Genomic DNA, 14,379 nt, shown 5'->3' with positions numbered 1-14,379 from the left:
CTAAAAAGTTATATAAGTGTATGCATGTATATGTATATAAGTTTGGGGTTTTGTTTGTTTGTGTGTTTTTTTTCCAGACGATTCACCAAACGGGTATATGTGTCGTTACCAAATGAGGAAGTAAGTATTGTTTTCCATGTATTTTCTTAATTTTAAGATCAATTTTATTAAAGAAGAGAACAAAATATATTTCGTAGACTATTCTTAACTTGCCCTAGTGGGTGATTACTGTCCTGTGAATTAACTTCTGGCCCATCTTCGCCATATACATTGTGCTTTAATTCTAGCTAGTATCTTAAGCTTTTGCATCTGGTAGTAGCTACTCAGTATTTCTTTCCTAGTGAGGTGTTGCTTACATACTGTCAGGGATGGACAAGTCTGAAGTAGGGCTTGCAGGAGCATGTTTGGTTGGCTGGAGAAGAGTGTTTATTGCAAAAGATCAAAGTAGCCTTCTTAATGTTTTTCAGCTCAACAGCAGATTAGGGCTTTTGATGAAGGTTCCCATATATTTTCCTTGAAGTGGTCTGACTCTTGATCTCATTATTTCCAAATCCCTGTCTCTTCCCCTGAAGAGATGATAGTGTACAGTCTAATCACAAAAGCACTATAGGCAAGTTTAAACTAGTGAAGCACAAAAGCTAACCTGACAAACACGTAGTTTTGTTGTTGCAACAGAATTTTAAATGTACCGTGAAAATGAGTTTTACATCTGATAAATGTATCTTATTTTCAGACAAGATTGGTTTTGCTAAAAAATCTTCTAAGCAAGCAAGGAAGTCCATTGACCCAAAAAGAGTTGGCACAACTAGCTAGGTAAGTATTTTATAACTATACTAAATAAATATACTCATCTACTGCATTCATTCAGACTGTTTCAGTCATTCAAAATGTGACTAATGTAAATCATCAGATAGTGACAATACTTGCTGAGAATGAATTGCATGCGTTTTGGGAAGATGGTCTCCTGTCAGGCTGTATGAAAGTGTTTTTATATATGCTGATACGTATGTGCTTGTTTCTTGCCTACACCACCTGGCTGGGTTTCTGTTGTTGAAACATGCTCATCAGCACTCTTCTTTATGAGGAGGAGGAGGATGCTTCTCTCCACCTGGCCTCCAGGCAGTCCAGATCCTCCTCCCCAATGCAAAAAGGCAGTACCAGTTTTGCACTTGGCATGCATTTAAAGTCAAAAGCAACTTTTCTTTCCTTGTCCATTGCTAGGTTTGTGAAGGTATTACCAACGTAGCAGAGCAAGTACTGGATAATTTTAGATTCTTTTCAGTTTCATATTGGATTGGGGAAGTATGGGTTAAATGCCCTTCCTATTATGAAACTACATTGTTTTATGTTTTTCACAGTATTGCTGTTTGTCACCGTCAGAAATTAAATGTAATGTGTGTGAAGGAAGTTAAACTAAAAAGCAGGTCGAGCACCTAGGGCAGGAAAGAATGAAAACAGAAGTGGGAGATACCAAAAACATGCAAGTAGATGTACTTCAGTCTCTGTTTCTGTTTGTGGTAGTAACAGGAGATCTGTAGTGTCTCGGATGTAGCAGTTGTCAGCTTCTTAGTAACGTTACAGAAATTTGGTATATAATCCAACTGAATAAATTCTCTCTGTACTTGAAGGATGCTAGCTCAGGCCGTATTTAGACCTAATAACTAACTAGCCTATAGCTAACTGGAGGAAAAAGACAGTGTCTTGGATTCTAACTGCAAACATATGAACCAAATTACAAATGCAACTTAGGTACATTTTTTTAAAGGGTTTAGCAAAAATATAAAAGTTGAGAGTCCTACCTGCTTTGCGTGCCATCTTTGTTTTGAAAGGGATAGGTATTTAACATCTTTCATGATTTCTGTTCCTTCGCTCCTCTGCAACTTATTCTATAAACTATAACAGAATTAATGATCTCCAAAAGACTGAGCTATGGAGCTCTTGTTGCAGACAGCCACTGCTCTATGAGCTAGGTGGGGGTTTTTTTGGTTTTAAATTTTTCTTTGGGTAACCCTTACTACTTCTTTTCACTTACGTTGGTAGTATGTGTTGTTGGCTTCCTGGTTCAGTGGAGACCTTTTAATCTGCAAAGTATTTAATTGATTAACTTGGAAATGAAGTTTAATTCTGGAAAAGCTCCCATAGAGATTGGATCCTTGATTTGATTACACCCCCACACTCCTTGTGGTTCTTAGGTCTTGGATAATCTGTATGTCTGCCAGTCTTGTAATAAAAAACCCCAAACAAACCAACCCCAGTAGATAGCACAATTTATCTTCCTTTCAGTTCGCTTACAGAATACCTACACATTTACACCGTATTATTTCCGAAATCAGTGGGAAGTGTGTGCAAGGCACACTTATAGAACCTGTTTCTTTATGAATAAGGACCTGTCCACTGTATCTCACTTCCAAGCTGAATTATAGTGCTTACTCGAAGTTAAGTGTTTCGGCTTCTGCAGAAAACTGCTGAGGCTGTGGCTCAGGCTGTAGCAGCCATCTCAAGTCCCACAGTTGGTTCTTGGTCATAAGCATTTCCAGGTTTAGGCTTTAACGTTGGAGTCAGTTGGTGAGTCACTTAGCTGTGCTAGAGATCGTTTTCCATGCGTAAACTGTAGGAGGCTGTTTCAGTACTCTGCTAAAATGCAGACTGTAAGTTCTGAGAGTTGAGAAGCTTGCCGAGTACTTTGAGAGTATCGTCTGTCTCTTACCACACCTTCAACGTTGAAAGAAGTCTTCCACCAGAGATAACGCTGTCTGCCCTGTAACATGCTAAGCAAAGTGATGCTGCTTTTCAAATTTGTATTTACTCTTCTGAATTAGTAGGCTTTTGTAGTCCCTGGAGTCCACTGGTCAACTGCTACCATGCCTTTCCATTAAGAGGATACTGTAAAAATATCACTTATTTTCAAAACCAAACACTACTGTTAGATTTTCAGTAGTGCCTGCTTTTGCCCTTTGTTGGGCTCTGGTGTCAACTAAAAGTGCACGTAGTTTTATTCAGAAAACTGGTGATGTGATCACATCATCATAAACGTGTGTGGTATTGGGTTCTCATTGTATTGATCGGCTTGAAAGGAGTACAGGACAGTTGGAGTTTTTGGTTTTATGTTCATCTGTGACAAACAATGACAAACTAGTGGTAGGGCGTTTCTGGAAGAGAAATAGTAAACGTGCTTGAGATTATTTTTTACCTACAAATCCTAGTTGGCTGCTATCTTTTTGTTTTTCCTAGCATGTTACTTGGGATTTGAGTATCTGTACTTAAATTTAATCTGGAAAAGACGTAAATATAGATCTCTTATGTTGAATGCGCTTCTGATTCATTAAACTTGCAAAACAACATCAAAATAGTACTACTTCTGAATGATCTGCAATTAAAATGAGATGGTTTGAAGCAGGCTTTCTTTTTTTTTCTCCTTTACCCCACTTTTTCCTTTGACAAAGAATGACAGATGGATACTCTGGAAGTGATTTAACCGCATTAGCAAAGGATGCAGCGCTGGGCCCTATTCGAGGTAAGCTGCGCATAATAAGGTAACCTTTTATTTAGGTTTTGGAAAAACTCGGTGCCCTTGATATTAAAGATAATACATTTTTTTTCTACATCTTTATAATTCTTAAACCTCTGAAATTAAGCTTTTTAGGTTGGAGTTTGGTCTGTTCCTCATATTATCATAAGATTTACCTTACAAAAAACCCTTCAGTAGCTCACCATGTGCAACAGACGCTTTTTGTGTGTTAAGAGGAAAGCAGGGTGAAGTGTTTTTCACAGACTTGTGGGGGTTTTAACTAGTGCATCTTTCCTAGGCTCATATCAGTTCTGTTGTATCTAAATTATTACTTGAACAGCAGTCTGACTGCATTATTTGTCTTATAAAGTGGGTGGATCTCTTTAAAGTCTCAAAGAAGAAAACACTGAAACAGAAGCAATTTTGTGTTTTGGAGGTTTTTTTAGATTTGCTTTGAATGGCATAGCTCTTCTATTTTTAAATCCTCCTAATGTTGAATTGTGATCCAGATGACAACTGTGACTCAAGTAGAGTTTTACTTTATATTTGTTCTTCCTCTGACGTTTTCAGCTTTGAGAAAATAATGATTTTAATGCAAAGTGAATATTTTTTTTCCAAAAAAAAAAAACCCCAAACCCCAACCCTAACAACCCCCAACTTTGTTCTGTTTCACTAGCGAGTTATTATGTGTCCAGTAGCCACATCTGAAGGGGCTGATTTTATTTAGTGGAGACCAGTAGTGGGTTTTGAAGATTTGATGTTAGTTTTGTGTTTGCGGATATATTGTCCTACCTGACAGAAAGGTACTAAAGGCAGCCAGAGCAGAAGTGTTCTGTAATATCAGCCTATTACGTGTAAAATAAAAGTTGTTGCAACTCTCTTAAATGATTTATGGGGAGGAGAGGTCTGTGCATGTCTTGTGGATGTGCTTGTTTTATTATTTTTTAATTGAGTCAAAAATCCTATAACATGCAGTTTTGCCAGTGCGTTATCTCTTTGAAAGCAGCTACTGGAAAGTAACGTTCTTTTCCCCACTTACTTTCAGCGGTTGAGATTGTAAGGCACATCTTCCAAAACCCTGCATAATAACAGGGAAACAGAATTGCATTAAATAGCTCTCACAAGAGACATCATATCTTCCAAGACTTTGAATATATGTATTTAGAGTGGTTGAATTAATAGTGTATGCATTTAGGTATGCAGGCTTTACTTTGCTACAAATGCTACACTTCACATGCAAGTCCATTTTGGGCAGAGACCATGAAATGTTGTGCAACCTATTTGTTCTGCTCATGGCGTCCATGTAAAACAATTTATTTTTTAAAATGTTTCTTAAGGTCAGCCTTACCAATCCTTCCTAGATTCTTTTTCTTGCACCCTCAGAGCAAAACGTTTGCTGTAATACGTTGATACCATAACAGTACTGCGAGTTTAAAAAAAAAAAAAAAAAAAGTAAAATGATGAAGGATACAGGAGTGGTTAGATCCCACCAGTGCAAGAAGCACTATTATGTGCCCAGCCTGATTTTATTTCTGTATTCTTGGCTGACGGTACCTTTCTGTTTCCTGAAAACTGCGTGTGTTTGAGGGGTAGGGGGTTGTAGGTACCAGGAATAGTGTGGGGGAAGGCAGCTCTGTTATGTTCGTGTGCTGCTCCCCATATTTTAGGAAGAAGGAAGTAGTTCTGCTACCACTTCATACTCTATCTGCAGTGACTGAGTGTGGGAGCAGCCTGGTTGAGGAGCTGATAAATGGGGAAAGAGGAGGTAAAAACACCGGATTATGTTGAGAGAGGGGTATAATTTTTAGCTGTGGCTTTTTTTTTCCCAAATAAAAGTGCTTTTAACATGCTTTACTTGTCAGAATCAATGAAAGTTGTTTTTTATGAAACTCACTGATCTTCCTTTACTTTTACAGAATTAAAACCAGAACAGGTGAAGAACATGTCTGCCAGTGAGGTATGCTGTTCTAGCAGTTGTATTTTCCCCTTTGAATAGAATGCATGCTCACCACAAACATTTAAGCTCCCTTTATTTACACATAGTATCATACAAAATACCTAGCGTAATTTTTTGGGGGGAGTCTTACCCCTTTTTTGATTACTTCTTCATTGAAGAAAACTCTTTACAAGTAGTGATCAAGAAGAAAATCTGTCCTCAGATGTGTGAGGTTCTTCGTGTAGTTTGTTGGTTATCAGGCTTAAGAGCACCTCTTTTTCTGATCGTAAGTCTCTGCTGCTCTTAGTTTCAGCTGACTGTCCCCTCTTTTCCTTTGCCCTGATGTGCAGCTTGGTCTGTTACCCATCAAATGACGTCAGAGGCCTGGCTTTTATTTTGTCACAGTGTTACTCCCCCAGAACATTCCCCAGATGTATTATGTCAAATGACTTATTTCCGCCCCCATCTTTACATAAACCAAGTCATCTTGGGGAGAATCTCTGAGGAATTTTAAACCAGATTTGTTTGTGTATATGTATGATACTTACATTTATTCACATGGACCATCATAAAGGAAAAAACAAATTCAAAAACAGATTTAGTAAGTTTCTCACCACAAATTGTATCTGTAAACATCAATAGAAAAGGAAGGGGTTGGTCTTGTGTATAAAAGTTTCTGTTCAAATGTGTATGCAAACCACAGTTATGTGGGGGAAATGAAGCAAAGCTTAATTCCCCTGTTGCTTTCTGGGTTTAGCCTTAGATCATGGCTAAGGCTACGATAAGCTGAAAGGATTTGTTGCAGGAAGATGAGAACATCTGTGATAATTAGTTGTGAATGCAAGTTTACCTCCAATAGCCTATAACACTAGTCCCAAAGAAACATGGGGAATCTTCTTCAATTGTAATATTAATACTGCTTGAATGGCGAGGTTGCTTGTTCCACACGCTGTGGTTACCTCCCATCAGGTCTGGTTATTTCTCTATACGGGAAGTATCTGCTTATAGTGGTGTCCTGAGCAAACAACTGAAAGTGTGTGTTGGATCAGAGCGGTTAGATTATTGGGATTACTTGGCTGACAGCGTACTATGGTGTGAATACAGTCGTGGTAAGGGTGGGGACTTTCAGGGCCGTACCCTCCTGGGATGCAGTGATATGCCATAAACGTGTTAAAAAATCCAGTCTTACTCTTCACTCAGTTCTGTGCCCTCACATGCACCAGCTTGCACCACCTAGTGAAATAGGAAGTAATAACACGGTCTCATGGGCTATTAAATAACAAGGCAGACATTACAATTACCAAATGTTAGTTTATTGAAAACAGTAAATACTGATAGTCTTAAATTACAAGACTCTTGCATCAGGTCATAGAATCATCGAACAGCCCAGGTTGGAAGGGACCTTAAAAGATCACCTGGTCCTAGATGAGATTATCTAGCGCCCTGTCCTATTGCATCTTGAAAACTTCCAGCAATGGGGACTCTACCACGTCCCTGGGGAGGTTGTTCCAATGATTGACTGTTCTCACTGTAAAAAACTTCTTCCTTAAATCAAGATGAAGCACCCATAGAACATGCTTTGTTAAAAGTGAATATTGAACTGTTTCTTGAATGAACTGAAATACATAAACCACTTGTGATCCTGATGTCTTTCACTTTTTGTTTAGATGAGAAATATCAAACTGTCAGATTTCACTGAGTCTTTGAAGAAGATAAAGCGCAGTTTGAGCCCTCAGACCCTGGAAGCATATATTCGCTGGAACAAGGACTTCGGAGATACCACGGTGTGAAGCACTGCTTGAAGTGAAACAAAGTGCTGCCTAAGGAGCAATTGGTACAGACTACTGGAAAGCAGCCAGAGTTTACAGGACTTTACAGATCTCTAAGTATCTGCATTAAAACTTGAGATTAAGAAAAAAAAAATATACAATGTGAAATATGTTCATCAAAGCCTCCTTGCCGTTTAGTGAGGATTTACACACTGTAAGCAAGAGCACAATAGGACTTGAGACAAGATTCCTAGCAATCCAGTTATGGTTTGAACAGTAATATATGTGTTTTGTTTCAGCTAGAAGGCTCTGATGATATTGATCATTGGAAAACCTTTTCCCTATGTTGTGTGTGTGGTTTTTTGTTTTTAGTTTTGCCATGAAGTTGATGTCTGGCTTTCTTCCTGATAACTACTAACTTAAAATTGGAGGTTTGTAACTTTGGCTCCGTTTTTGACTTTTTTATCCTTAATGTGCCAAATAAAACAATTTCCCTATGCAGAGAGGAAGAACAGCAATGGGGAATTAAATTATGATTATTGAAATGTAAAAAGCAGCTGGTCTGTTATTATTTGTCTTTTTGTTTAGTTGTAATGTGACTGTATTGTTCACACAACAGTTTTAAAGAAGACCTTTGATAGCAGAACAGCAAAAAAACCCAACCCTATAAAACCAATTCAAACTGTCTTTTAAAAAAAAGTAATACTAAATAAAAAAAATAGACTAAGACATTCATTTACTGGCAGTATTTTCTCTTAATGCATTTTGTAATGCTTTCATTGGTAGAATGTTAGCTTACGCTTATGGTGTACAACTTGAAGCCCAGCTGATGTTTGGAGAGTAAGTGATGCTAATTGTCAAGTTTCACAAATGACGTGTTTCTACTCTGTATTTTGGTCTGTTTATGATAATTGAAAGTAAAATTTCCATTGTGATAATTTTTTTAATCTATACATGTAAGCATTAAAATACCAGGCTACATGTTTAATACATGGCACACATTAATGTTTTTATAGCTTTCATATGTTTTGGTTTATATATTAAAGTATGAAACACTCAACTGATCTGCTTTTTTAAAAAGAAACCGCATCTTTGTACAAATACTTGTTTTTATTATATAAATGACAAGCTATTAAAAAAACCCCACTTAAGTGATAGCCTTTAAATATTGTAATAAAGGAAAACATCTTTGCCTTTACTTCTAAAGGCCTGACATCTTGCTTACAAATTCTACATAGAATAAATGCAGATGTTTGCTAGGTAGAACACTAGTTCCTTGTTAGAGCAGGTTTGTGGGATTTGTTTTCTTGTTTTGTTTTAAAAAAAGACAACTCTCCCAATTTGGTGATAATACAAAAACGCATATTGTTTACAGTTTAAACTAAATTGAGTTATAAGCGTCGTTTGCTTTTGGTCTTAACAGAAAACTTTGTTCTTAATTTTTCATTTAACTTATTTTTTATTGGTAGGAGTAAGTCAGATATTTCTGGAACTACTCACCTGAAAGTTGGCTATAAATAATATATATGTGTATGTACATATGGAAAAAACCCTAGCTGATAGATGCGGTGTAAGGTATAGTAATAATACCCAGAGAGGACTCTGTGCTCACGGCATAGTATCGGGTACTAAATAGCAGAGACTGTATCAACCTTTTGAGACGCACAGATGCAATATGTTTGGGATTCTTGGGTTTTTTTAACCAGAGGTGCTTTTAACTGATTTTAAGATTAAAAGCAATTAAATAGGAGAAGATTGTGTTACACTAGTATGCCTTTTGAAATAGTCTAACCAAACCACTTGTAGCCTTCCAAGGCTATGACTCTCTCAAATGTATGTCTGATGTAAATAAAACATGTGACTTCTGTTCCTCTGATTCACTTTCCTGGAGAAGAGAGAAATGCTAAAAGACTTCAGTTTCTTAAAGCTCATTTATTGCGTGCTTTGCCTTAGTTCTGCCTTCAGTAGACCATCTCTGTTGTTGGAGATTCCTGGCTGACTTGATCCATATTTGCCATGTACTTCAGTGCTACGCATGAATATTACTGTTTTATTAGCATCTGCTAGAGAGCTGAACAGCTAAGAAAGGCCCTTCGTCTTCCTTTTCATAAAGCTTGTAAACTTTCTTTGCAATCCTTTGCAAATGAAAACTTTGAGGGTAACACTTCTGGCTTTGAGTATTCCTAAATATTTGTTCTCAAACTCTGTTCTCCTCCACTTAATTTTGAGGAATATACTGGTATTTATTTCAAATACATATCTATTGGTATGTTATAGGTACCTGAAACGTAGAGGTAGAAGTTCCCATCTTCTAAAACACAACTAGTATGCGGCATAAAGGGTCAGAAGTCTGAGCTGCCACTTCAGAAAGAAAAGGGACTAGCCCTTTCACTTGTTTGTGCAACCGGTTCAGGTCGACACAATCTGTGTCTGGTACCACCACTTTTTGGTTATCTGTTCTGCCCTGATTGTTTTCTGCATAATGGATGAACTACAGCTCTATAAATTAGTACTGGAACGCAGTAATAACTTAATTTTGTTCTGCAACATCAGTTTTCCCCACAGCTGCTGGATTTTTAGCCCGTGACCAAGTGCTGTTTAATTTATAAATCTACTTCAAATGTCTGTCTTATGCTATTTTCTGAATAGTGTCTTTTAAGAATAATTCTGTTCCCTTTAAGGCATTATCTGGCATCTTCTGGTTTCATGTTTTATGTGTACTGGGTCCCAGCTCAGTGATTTTTCATCTATGGGTTGGAGTAACTGTTTACAAGAGCAGATTGGGCAGGGGGACGGACATGAACAAAAAACCAACACCTCACCCCCCAAAAAAACCCCAAATACCTGTATTTCCCAAATCTATGCTATTTTATATAGAACTTTGCAACTGTATTTACCACAAAATCAGATTATGTTCTAATACAGTATTTTGAATTAGGATAGGATAAGCAGGACAGCAGCTTGGATGCTTTTAACCTTTGCAAAGACTGGCATTACATTAGCGCTCTAAACTGCCTTTTTTTCTTTTTTTTTCTTTTTTTTTTTCCTCCTTTCCTGAATCTCCCCACTACTGATGAGTGACTTGACCCACTTTCTTGAGATGATCAGGAAGCAGCTTTTCTGCCCCTCTGCAAGTGTTTTACTGACTTAAAGTGTAGCAGTTACTGGAGGGAGGATAAAAAAACCAAACATAAGCCCCCTGGTTTTTTTAACAACCTTCTTCATATATCTTTGTCTCTTTTTATTAATCAGGAAACGCACCTTTTACTTTCCTACGTGTTGGAAGAACAGTGTTTTCTCGGGCAGCAAATTGCTGCTTTTGGTGGCATAACAGGATGGAAAAACTCAAGGACTGTGTGATGCTCTTTCTCCTTAAAATGAAAATTTGTCACCTGTTATGATGTTGCCTTTACTAAAGTTGACTTTTCTGTAAGAGTACACCAAACCTGTACAGGTTCTCTCCTTGCAGCTAAGACAAAGGCAACGCTGAATATTAAAGATAAGCCTTAAACTAGAATATTTATGTACGTCTAAGTCTCTCTGTCCTGTTAGTTTCTTAGACTTTACAAAGTTCAGTGTATTAGAAGTTGGCATTCTGCCCCTGAGACGTCTTATTGACTTCAGAAGGTCAGTCGCTAATACAGTTTTGTTGAATATGGCCCTGCAACTAACTTTATGTAGATAATAAATGTGATAGTAACACTTTAAAATGGAGAAGAATGGGATCTCTGAACTGAGAAAGGAATTTGTTGTCATTGCACTAATTAGAGGCCATTGCTGATTTCACTGTTAAGATTTTCTCAAATGTTTTTAAAATTACAGTTTTTATATACACAACTTAGACAATTAACCTTACTGTCTGGTGTAGAATAAATAGTACTTTTTGTATTCTAAACAAGCATTTTTTAGCACTGCTTGGCACTGCTGCCAAGTCCATCTTGTGGAATTGAATTACTTTGCACTGGGAACACTGAAGTCAGATATGCTGGCAAATGGAACTGAGACGTCTGTTCTGCAACCACTGTGGAAAGCAGCGTTCCCCTCAGGGCTTCCTTAAACACCCGTTGTCAAACTGTGCCCTAGATTCGTGTAGTGCTTTCCTACCCAAGACATGGATAATGCATAGCTGTGCCTAAGACACGCTCACCTACGTACTCCAGAGCTTTAGTGATGCTTCTGCGTGTGGCAGCTTTGGGAGGCGGCAAGCGCCAATGCAGGTTCCAAATCTTCATTGTCTGACGGTCTCAAGTTCCATCGTGTTTTTAGTGTTGGGGACTTCTACCAGATATCAAAAATGGAATGAACAGTAGCAAGCAGGTAGTGAATGCAACTAATTATCTCAGTCATTGTGCTAATTAAGAGCCAGTTGCTGATTTCATTGTTCGGTTCTCTTGAACTGCTATTTAGTGTTGAAGGATGTTGTTTTATTCACCTATGTGAATTTTCATGTGTAGCATGAGCTGCTGTTCATCCTAAGAGATGAAAAATAGATCAGTTTGGATTTTTTTAGAATTTTTTCTTTCAATGTTATTTTTGGGTTTTTTTTCTTTTAAATACTGTAACTATTATTCCACAGGACGAGGACGTTAAACTGTTGCTTTCTGCAAATACAAAATCATCTTCTGAAGTATGGGGAAATGTGTATTGTGTTTTTCCTGCTTCTCGTGTAAATCATTAACTGTCTTAGAGTGGAAACTGTTTACTTTGTCAATAACTACCTCCTGAGTTCAGCAATAATTGGCAAGGTATACGCTCCTCCAGTAGATTAAATATATTGGCTAAACACTGTGGGTTCTTCAGAGTTTGATCTTTTGGTTTGCAGATTCTTGATGTGATGTCTGGAAACTATGGTGATCAACCTTGTTTTGCTGCAAGACTTTCCTTGCCTTCACAAGACGCATCTCTTAAAATCCTGTTTCTGAGAAGTGGCTTTGAGGTAGGAGGTCAATGTTCCTTGTAGTTGGTTAAGGCATATTCTTCTAAGATGCTAGGGGTGTAGCCTCTCAGTTCTGCGGGGAAGAAAGTACTTCATCTAATCCTCGCACACCTATCAAAGGGACTGGAAACATAGAAACTTTTTGCCACATGATTGAAATTTTCATTCATCTGAAGGGCTAGTCAGAATTTTTCAGAAATCTGGATTAAAGTGACAAAAACCAAAGGTGGAGACAAAATGCTATACCCCGCCCCCATTAAATATATTGGACGCCTCCAGTCTGGGATGGGGTTAATTCTTGTATTTTGTTGTTTTGAGCACTTTTGTTTCATTGTAAAAATGTTTTCTGAAATGTTAAACACCATTTTATTAATAAGCAATGTAAAAAAGCATGATGAGCACATAGCTTTAGCTTCACAATAAAATGTTGCATTTGTCCTGTTCTTATTGTTTTCTTGTCTGTTTATCAGATGAAATATCCAAAACTAAGAGCCTTTTAACGAAACCTGAAACCTATTAAATTGCTGCTGGTTTAAAAAAAATAATAAAAAATCAGGCGTTGTATACCATATGATAGAACAATAAATATGTAAATACCTCATTTAGTTTCTAAGGGACATAGCTCAAGTTCTTAAAACTAATGTAAACAGAAGTGCTACTTCCTAAATAAATGTGCTGAAACTGAAAGTGTGTGCTTATCCTAGTATTGCTAAATCATAATGAAAACCGGGAGGTTTCACATAACTAATTCTGGTAGTCATGGTGAAGTCCTGAAAATAGCTATTTGGAGACAGTTGACTTGGTTTCAAAATGGCACCTTTTCTTTTGCCGGGGGGGAGAACGCTGCTATTACTTTTGAGATAATAATCTAAATTCTTCACTTATCCTCCTCTTGTTACTGTTTGTAATTCTTTGTAGCCATTGTCTTGAGGCTGCATGTGGATGGCTAACAACTACTGAGGCTTTCTGTTCTTACAGTTACATCCTGAATATAACATAAAAGGTTGGATCAGAGTAACTTTAGTATGACATATCTGGCAGCTTTAGGGGTCGCAAAAAGCAGCCATGACCACTGCCTTCAACACGTCATCGTATCTATCACTGTTAGGGCAAGCAAACCAAATAAAAATCGACACAGCAATCAGGGAAAAAAAACCCAAAGTTTTGGATTTATGACTGAAGCATAAGAGCTATTACTGCTTCTGTCGGGCATTAATTCCTTGGGACAGAAAGACGCCCTTGTTGTCTATGTGGCATAATTACCTGGTATCTCTTTTTGGCTGAAATGCTACTACTTGGAGGTAGATTCCAATCCACTGAAATGATTTCAGTTAGCAATTTTGTGTATAGGTTGCAGATATTCAAATAGACATTTATTCTTGTAAAGGAGATGCTCAGATAAATTTAGTGAAGAAGCAAGAGCCTGAAAACAATACCCCAGCACTTGCTATGTTGAAATCTACAGATCACAGATTTGGCAGCCTACCCTGCACTGAAGTATGTTGGACTCATTAAAAGATAAATCTTTTCCCGTTCCAGCCAAGATGGTGTGAGATAAGGCTCCGTGCCTAGTGTCAGACGCAGGCATATTTCAGACGAAAATCTGCTTATTTCTGTATTTTAATGTTTTAAGTTTGCCAGAGAAAAGTGAGAAAAATTAGTTTAAAGTTGGGTTGTGTTTTGGTTGTTTTTTGGTTCTTTTTTTTCACTCAAGCCATCTTTCTGCAAATTTCCAAATACTTTGTGAAATTGCGAAATCCAGCCTGTTTCCTACAAGGGTGCATATGGCTCCGGAACAGACACAGAGTTATGCAACCTTCTCTAAGTCTTTTTTTATTCTATGTGTAATGATAATACAGAAAATATTATGTAGTGGTGAAGGCAGAAAGATATAATTTAATTAAAATCCGCCTTTCAACATGTGAGGGATTTATTCCAGGTGCTGTGAAGTAGCTAGGGAGAAAAAAAAACAAACGTGGGAATTTCAGAAGCCTACAACCAACCTAATGAGCAAATAGTGTTGTTTTTACCAAATGCTTTTGAAGATTCAACTTTTTTTGCAAATATATATTGTAAGCACAATATGTTCTAATATTGTAACTTCTATTATTTTCAAATCTTATTTTACTAATTTCTAAAAGGCGTCAAACTTGCCTGAGTTGTAAGACATCCGTGAAGACTTAGGTTTGTTATATGCAGAATGCTAGTATCAGCCGTGCTATTAATTGTA

General features: G+C 37.4%; 1 protein-coding gene across 6 annotated transcripts in view; it reads left to right on the top strand.

The window, feature by feature from the left end:
- The window catches only part of SPAST (spastin), a 41,539-nt gene extending 27,635 nt beyond the window's left edge, over positions 1 to 13,904 (top strand). For 4 of the 6 annotated variants that reach the window (XM_063328870.1, XM_063328869.1, XM_063328867.1 and 1 more), the window contains 5 exons: positions 78 to 120; positions 734 to 813; positions 3,444 to 3,514; positions 5,425 to 5,465; positions 7,112 to 13,904. In XM_063328870.1, coding sequence (XP_063184940.1) covers positions 78 to 120; positions 734 to 813; positions 3,444 to 3,514; positions 5,425 to 5,465; positions 7,112 to 7,234 — 358 coding nt within the window. In that variant the 3' untranslated portion in view covers positions 7,235 to 13,904. The remainder of the gene's footprint in view (positions 1 to 77; positions 121 to 733; positions 814 to 3,443; positions 3,515 to 5,424; positions 5,466 to 7,111) is intronic. The other 2 variants (XM_063328865.1, XM_063328864.1) reach the window with 1 other exon arrangement.
- The last annotated feature ends 475 nt before the right edge of the window (positions 13,905 to 14,379 follow it).

The sequence above is a fragment of the Chroicocephalus ridibundus genome, chromosome 3, assembly GCF_963924245.1.
Source record: "Chroicocephalus ridibundus chromosome 3, bChrRid1.1, whole genome shotgun sequence".
Lineage (NCBI taxonomy): Eukaryota > Metazoa > Chordata > Aves > Charadriiformes > Laridae > Chroicocephalus > Chroicocephalus ridibundus.
The sequence above is the reverse complement of the archived record's forward strand: the minus strand, read 5'-3'. Positions and strand labels throughout refer to the sequence as shown.